The sequence below is a fragment of the Bison bison genome, unplaced genomic scaffold (genome assembly GCF_000754665.1).
Source record: "Bison bison bison isolate TAMUID 2011002044 unplaced genomic scaffold, Bison_UMD1.0 scf7180017863702, whole genome shotgun sequence".
NCBI lineage: Eukaryota > Metazoa > Chordata > Mammalia > Artiodactyla > Bovidae > Bison > Bison bison.
The window spans coordinates 3,897,838-3,906,322 of NW_011494274.1; the positions used below are offsets into that span (position 1 = coordinate 3,897,838).

The 8,485-nt window shown below is 37.3% G+C and overlaps 1 protein-coding gene across 4 annotated transcripts in view; it reads left to right on the forward strand.

Annotated features, from left to right (window-relative positions):
- Window positions 1–8,178, forward strand: part of RAD54B (RAD54 homolog B (S. cerevisiae)) — a 118,556-nt gene extending 110,378 nt beyond the window's left edge. For all 4 annotated transcript variants that reach the window (XM_010833501.1, XM_010833504.1, XM_010833502.1 and 1 more), the window contains one exon: window positions 7,710–8,178. In XM_010833501.1, the coding sequence (XP_010831803.1) occupies window positions 7,710–7,927 (218 nt within the window). In that variant the 3' untranslated portion in view covers window positions 7,928–8,178. The remainder of the gene's footprint in view (window positions 1–7,709) is intronic.
- The last annotated feature ends 307 nt before the right edge of the window (window positions 8,179–8,485 follow it).

The window sequence follows — 8,485 nt, forward strand, 5'->3', positions numbered from 1 at the left end:
TTCTAAATTCCATATATATGCGTTAGTATACTGTATTTATGTTTTTCCTTCTGGCTTACTTCACTCTGTATAATAGGCTCCAGTTTCATCCACCTCATTAGAACTGATTCAAATGTATTCTTTTTAATGGCTGAGTAATACTCCATGGTGTATATGTACCACAGCTTTCTTATCCATTCATCTGCTGATGGACATCTAGGTTGTTTCCATGTCCTGGCTATTATAAACAGTGCTGTGATGAACATTGGGGTGCACGTGTCTCTTTCCCTTCTGGTTTCCTCAGTGTGTATGCCCAGCAGTGGGATTGCTGGATCATAAGGCAGCTATTTCCAGTTTTTTAAGGAATCTCCACACTGTTCTCCATAGTGGCTGTACTAGTTTGCATTCCCACCCACAGTGTAAGAGGGTTCCCTTTTCTCCACACCCTCTCCAGCATTTATTATTTGTAGACTTTTGGATCGCAGCCATTCTGACTGGTGTGAAATGGTACCTCATAGAGGTTTTGATTTGCATTTCTCTGATAATGAGTGATGTTGAGCATCTTTTCATGTGTTTGTTAGCCATCTGTATGTCTTCTTTGGAGAAATGTCTATTTAGTTCTTTGGCCCATTTTTTTGATTGGGTCGTTTATTTTTCTGGAGTTGAGCTGTAGGAGTTGCTTGTATATTTTTGAGATTAGTTGTTTGTCGGTTGCTTCATTTGCTATTATTTTCTCCCATTCTGAAGGCTGTCTTTTCACCTTGCTAATAGTTTCCTTTGATGTGCAGAAGCTTTTAAGGTTAATTAGGTCCCATTTGTTTATTTTTGCTTTTATTTCCAATATTCTGGGAGGTGGGTCATAGAAGATCCTGCTGTGATGTATGTCGGAGAGTGTTTTGCCTATGTTCTCCTCTAGGAGTTTTATAGTTTCTGGTCTTACGTTTAGATCTTTAATCCATTTTGAGTTTATTTTGAAAATGAGTATACTACCCAAAGCAATTTATAGATTCAACGCAATCCCTATCAAGCTACCAACAGTATTCTTCACAGAGCTAGAACAAATAATTTCACAATTTGTATGGAAATACAAAAAACCTCGAATAGCCAAAGCTATCTTGAGAAAGAAGAATGGAACTGGAGGAATCAACCTACCTGACTTCAGGCTCTACTACAAAGCCACAGTTATCAAGACAGTATGGTACTGGCACAAAGACAGAAATATTGATCAATGGAATAAAATAGAAAGCCCAGAGATAAATCCACGCACATATGGATACCTTATCTTTGACAAAGGAGGCAAGAATATACAATGGATTAAAGACAATCTCTTTAACAAGTGGTGCTGGGAAATCTGGTCAACCACTTGTAAAAGAATGAAACTAGACCACTTTCTAACACCATACACAAAAATAAACTCAGTGTTGGGTATCTTTTCATGCGTTTGTCTTCTTTGGAGAAATGTTTGTTTAGGTCTTCCACCTTGTTTTGGTTGGATTGTTTGTTTTCTGATACTGAGCTGCATGAACTGCTTGTATATTCTGGAGATTAATCCTTTGTCAGTTGCTTCGTTTGCAATTATTTTTTAACATTCCAAGGGTTGTCTTTTCATCTTGTTTATAGTTTTCTTTTGCTTTTAATTAGGTCCCATTTGTTTATTTTTGGTTTTATTTCCATTACTGTAGGAGAGAAAATTTTAATTAGAACCCTGTTAGTTCTCTCAATTTAGCTTATTTCAGAATCAGTTTTGGAAAATTTGACTTATTTAGTAAAAATCTTTCAAATCCTGATAATGATTTAAGAATTAGAGAAATGTTTTTAATCCTTATTTCTGTTTCACACACACACACCCGACAGGCTAATCCTACTGTTTATTTTGTGTACAACTTATTCCTAATGAGGTCATACTTTGTGGACAGTGCGCATAAGCCACCATGCTTCTTAGTACCTCACACACCACTTGTGCTGCTTAAATGAGGCTGAAAGTGTCAACCCTCCAGAATGAACACCATTCAGATAGGAACTCGATTTGGAGTAGTACTTGAGCAAGCAATGTCCGGAAGTTGGAAGTCACTTGATAATTGTATTGAGATGAGTTTAAGAAGTGAAACTGTATAAGACTAGCATGAAATAATCTATACTTTATATAGTCAACATTAATCTCCTCTGTTGTATGTTTTTTCCATTTTAGTGATTTCTATTCTAATTATTTCTTTTCTTTTGCCCTGTGTTTATCTAATTTTTTCCCTTATTTTCTAAAGTTGAATCCTTAGGTTAATGACTTTCAGTCTTCTTTTCTAAAATGGCTATTAAGGCTGTAAATTTTCTACTAAGCTGAATCTCATAATTTTGATATGCCATCTTAATTATTTTTCAGTTCTAAATATTTTTTATTTTCCATTATGATTTCTTCTTTGGCTCATGAGATATTTAAAAGTATGCTTAAAATGTATTTTAGTTTTTGTTATTGAATTCTGGCTGCTGCACTGTAGTCCCAGGTATGGTCTGCATGACATTGATTCTTTGGCAACTGTTGAGACTTGGTGTATGTGTGGCCTGGTGTGTTCAGTTACTAAATGTTTCTCTTGTGCATGAAAATCATTTGTATTCTCTTAATTACTTGGTTTAGAGTTCTGCCATATGAGTCAAACTTTCTGTTACCAAATTACTTTTTTCTTATTTTAAAGATTTAAAAATTTACTAATTTAACTGGAAAATTGCATTGAAAAATGTAATGTTTACATATGAAAGCTATTTGAAAGTATAAAATGTATATGGTGGAAACACTTCCTTCTGTAATGCCCTCATCTGTCTAGTTTCTAGCCCTGCTGCCCCATAAAAAACTACTGTTACTAGTTTTTTGTGTATCCTTCTAGATGTATTTTTATACATATGCAAGGAACTCTGAATAAATATTATTTGCCCAGTTCCCTCCAGGCCCCCATAAGGGATTGTGTAGTATGTGTATGATTCTGTACCTTCTATGCCTTTTTCCTCAAGAAAAAGAAACACAAAAAAGCAAAATGGCTGTCTGAGGAAGCCTTACAAATAGCTGTGACAAGAAGAGAAGCGAAAAGCAAAGGAGAAAAGGAAAGATACACCCATCTGAATGCAGAGTTCCAAAGAATAGCAAGGAGAGATAAGAAAGCCTTCCTCAGCGCTCAATGAAAAGAAATAGAGGAAAACAATAGAATGGGAAAGACTACAGATCTCTTCAAGAAAATTAGAGATACCAAGGAAGCATTTTATGCAAAGGTGGGCTCAGTAAAGGACAGAAATGGTATGGACCTAACAGAAGCAGAAGATATTAAGCAGAGGTGGCAAGAATACACAGAAGAACTGTACAAAAAAGATCTTCATGACCCAGATAATCACGATGGTGTGATCACTCACCTAGAACCAGACATCCTGGAATGCGAAATCAAGTGGGCCTTAGGAAACACCACTATGAACAAAGCTAGTGGAGGTGATGGAATTCCAGTTGAGCTATTTCACATCTTTAAAGATGATGCTGTGAAAGTGCTGCACTCAATATGCCAGCAAATTTGGAAAACTCAGCAGTGGCCACAGGACTGGAAAAGGTCAGTTTTCATTCCAATCCCAAAGAAAGGCAATGCCAAAGAATGCTCAAACTGCCGCACAATTGCACTCTCCTCACACACTAGTAAAGTGATACTTAAAATTCTCCAAGCCAGGCTTCAACAATACATGAACCATGAACTTCCTGATGTTCAAGCTGGTTTTAGAAAAGGCAGAGGAACCAGAGATCAAATTGCCAACATCCGCTGGATCATGGAAAAAGCAAGAAAACAGAAAAGCATCTGAAAAAGAAAAAGAAAACAATAAAGCAGAAAAACATCTATTTCTGCTTTATTGACTATGCCAAAGCCTTTGACTGTGTGGATCACAGTAAACTGTGGAAAATTCTTCAAGAGATGGGAATACCAGACCACCTGACCTGCCTCTTGAGAAATCTGTATGCAGGTCAGGAAGCAACAGTTAGAACTGGACATGGAACAACAGACTGGTTCCAAATAGGAAAAGGAGTTCATCAAGGCTGTATATTGTCACCCTGCTTATTTAACTTCTATGCAGAGTACATCATGAGAAATGCTGGGCTGGAAGAAGCACAAGCTGGCATCAAGATTGCTGGGAGAAATATCAATAACCTCAGCTATGCAGATGACACCACCCTTATGGCAGAAAGTAAAAAGAAACTAAAGAGCCCCTTGATGAAAGTGAAAGAGGAGAGTGAAAAAGTTGGCTTAAAGCTCAACATTCAGAAAACGAAGATCATGGCATCCGGTTCCATCACTTCATGGGAAATAGATGGGGAGACAGTGGAAACAGTGGCTGACTTTATTTTTTAGGGCTCCAAGTCACTGCAGATGGTGATTGCAGCCATGAAATTAAAAGACACTTACTCCTTGGAAGGAAAAAGTTATGACCAACCTAGATAGCATATTGAAAAGCAGAGACATTACTTTGCCGACAAAGGTCCGTCTAGTCAAGGTTATGGTTTTTCCAGTGGTCATGTATGGATATGAGAGTTGGACTATAAAAAAAGCTGAACGCTGAAGAATTGATGCTTTTGAACTGTGGTGTTGGAGAAGACTCTTGAGAGTCCCTTGGACTGCAAGGAGATCCAACCAGTCCATCCTAAAGGAGGTCAGTTCTGGGTATTCATTGGAAGGACTAATGTTGAAGCTGAAACTCCAATTCTTTGGCCACCTGACGCGAAGAGTTGACTCATTGGAAAAGACCCTGATGCTGGGAAAGATTTAGGGCAGGAGGAGAAGGGGATGATGGAGGATGAGATGGTTGGATGACATCACCGACTCAATGGACATGGGTTTGGGTGGACTCGGGGAGTTGGTGATGGACAGGGAGGCCTGGCGTACTGCGGCTCATGGGGTCGCAAAGAGTCAGACACAGCTGAGTGACTAAACAGAACTGAACTCTACCTTTTTCATTTAATAGTATATCTCAAGATCTTTCTGTATCATTACAGAACGTTTCCTTATTCTTATTTTCCCCTCAGTTATATAATCCTCCATTGAATGAATAGACCATAATTTATTCATCTAACCTCACAACTGTGTAATTAGGTTCTTTTCAGTCAATATGCATCTTCATTCATCTTTTTCCACATGTTCAAATATCTCTGTAAGGTTAATTATCAGTTTTTCTCTGTCAGAGAATATGTACATTTGTAGTTTGATAGGTCCTGCTAAGTGCCCTCCACTGGAGTGGAGGTTGTATCATTTATACCCCACCAACAGTATACTATTTCCCCACAGCTTTCCTAGTTTAGGATTATCAGATGTTTGGGTTTTTGTCAGTCTGAGAGTAAAAATGGCTCATTTGTCTAGTTTTAATTTAATTTTCTTTTGTTATGAGTGAAGTTGAGAATGCTTTTCTATGGTTAAGAGCTGTATTTTCTTTATGTGAACCACCTGTTCATAACATTTGCCCATTTTTCTGTTAATAACCTAATTCTTTGTTAGATGTATTATTAAGAAATACATTAAAATCTTACAGTATGACAGTGAAGTTTTCTCTTTCTCATTGTTCTGTCAATTTTTGCTTTATATACTTCATATGTTGTTTGTGAAATGTTTTCATTATTATTTCATTATTATTTGTATTTTCATTATGTAGGGATTGCTTTATCCCTAACATCTTTTGCTTTCATTTTGTCTTATGTTAATATATTACACTGACTTTCTCATTGTTAGTATTTATCTGATACATCTTTTCCCATTCTTTTACATTAAATCTTTCTGTATCATTTTAGGTAGCTCTCATTTAAATAGCATGAGCCTGAATTTTCTTTTTTTATCTGGTCTGATGTTTTCTTTCAACTAGAGCATTCAGTCTATTTACATTAATTATAATTACGGATATATTTTGATTCATTTCTGCTGTCTGTCTTTTCATTTTTTGTTTTTTTCCCCCAACAAGGGTCTATTAGTGATTAAGTCTCTCAGTATTTTATTTTTCAAAGTGTTTTTTCTCTTTCTTAAATTCTGTCTTTGCTGGGTGTACAGTTCTAGTTGATAGGGTTTTCTAATATTTGGGGTGTTTTTTTTTTTGGTTAGTACTTTCAAGGTATTTTTCTACTGTCTCCTAGATCCTCAAAGCAGCCTCAGCTTTTGTATCTTCTGCTCTGTTTGGTTCTTCTATTTTCTGGCTCTTGTTAAACTTCTCACCGTTCATCTCCTGAGTTTGTTGCACATCTATATGATTATTATCTTGAACTCTTTATTGGGTTGATTGCTTATCTCTACTTCTCTTACTACGTCCTCTGGGGTTTTATCTTATTTCTTTGCTTGGAACATACTCTTCGGTCTCCTCATTTTGCCTCTGTGCTTATTTTTGTGTGTTAAATAGGTTGGGTTTTTCCTGATCTTGGAGAAGTGGCCTCTATTTCCTACAGTCCTCTGGCTTTCCCGTATGCAATTCCCTCTGGTCTTCAAAGCCAGATGTTTTGGGGGCTCATCTTCCCTGTGCGGGACCCCCAGGCTGGAGAGCTTGACATGGGCCACAGGCCCCTTGGTCTTTGGGGAGAACCTCTGCAATTGTGATTATCCTCCAGTTCGTGGGTCACCTACGTAGCGGGGTGGGTCCTGACTGCATCTCTGCCTCTCCTACCCATCTCCTTGTAGTTCTTTCTGTCTTTAATTGTGGAAAATCTCTTCTGTTGGTCTTCACGTCCCTCTCATAGAAAGTTGCAATTTGTAACAATTACATAGTCCTACTTTTGGTGTGCCCCTGGGAGAAGGCGAGCTCAGGGTCTTCCTACTTTGCCATTGTGGCCACTCTGTCGTCCTTCAGATCTGAATAACACAGGTCAGCTTCTCCTGTTGTACATGCTCACAGCCCTCTCTGTCTTAGCTTCATACCCTTAGCTCTGTTTGTAATGTGGCTCCATAGTTCCTTATTTCCAGTTTTGAAATCTAGAAAGCTTGAAAGACCAAAAGTTGTCACCCCGCCCCCCGACCCCGCACCTTCCCCCTTATGGCTCAGCTGGTTAAGAATCCACCTGCAATGCAGGAGACCCGGGTTTGATCCCTGGGTTGGGAAGATCCTCTGGAGAAGGGAAAGGCTACCCACTCCAGAGAATTGGCCTGGAGAATTCCATGGACTGTATAGTCCATGGGGGCGCAAAGAGTCGGACACGACTGAGCGACTTCATTCACTTCACTTTCATAAATTTGCAACAGTCTTATTTGGTGGCAGATACCTTAGCTAAATTAATGTGAATGTATTGATGGTCTTCAATCTCTTTTGTACAAGTGTTCTTGCCATAGCTGGTTAATGAATTTGATTATGGAGTGTTATCCCATGTTGTTACAGTTGTATTCTAAATTAGGAAACCTATCTGGCCCCACAGGCTTTTAGATGAGAAATTGTGGACCTATAATACATCTATCTCTCTGGATGATTATTTGTTTAATGTGTAGTTCTCTTATTAGATCATAAGGTCCTTGAAGTCAGAGGCCATGTCTATTTTTGTTGACCACTTTGCCCTGTTTGCTCAAGTTAACACATAATAAACAATTTATAAATATTCGTAGAAGGAATGAATTAATTGAATTTGCTCATCTTAACATGAACTATGGTAATCAAATGTAATAAGTCACACAAACTCATTATATAATAAGAAAAGTATTGTATATAATAGAGTATTGATTGGCCTAAGGATTTTCTTATTGTTTTACTTGTTTCAGGTGATTCATTGGAAAAACTCCCTGTGTCTAGAAATTGTCAGCTTGGTCCACATCAACAGAAGTCTGATTCCCTGAAACCTCTCTCCATGTCACAACTGAAGCAATGGAGACATTTTCCTGGAGATCATTTAAATCTTACAGATCCTTTTCTTGAAAGAATAAGAGAAAATGTATCATTCTTTTTTCAAAATATAACCAATCAAACTACTGCTATATAATGAAATATTACTTTATGACGTTACTTTGCTTCCCCCTTTAAAAAGTTAATCTAGTAAGTAAATGTACTTCTGGAAAACAAATAGAAGTATTTTAATTATAATAATGTATTTTGTTGAACACTATATTATAGTTTTGATATGGTAGTCAGAACTGACTTGTTTAATGTTTTGTATATGTTCCTAAATATTGAAACATTAAAGACATACTTCTATCATCTTATAATTGCTTATCAATAAATCCATAATTTGTACACTTTATTAAGTGCTTTCTAAAGAATTTTCATAAGGAATACTAAAAGGTAAAATGCCAGTTTCTTGTCTTTGGGAAAGCTAAATCGATTAGGAATTGTAGCCATAGATGTGGGAGACAATTGAAAACTTTGATAAGTTTAAACTATAGCTCAAGGGAGAAAGAAAATGAGAGATTGGGATTACAGATGCTGAAGATGTGATGCAGGCATTTTGGATGAGAATGGTGTATAGGTTGTGTCAGGATGGGGAGGAGCATTGGACCCTTCAAAGCACTGGTTTCTAATCTGGGACCTCTGACTCCTAGGG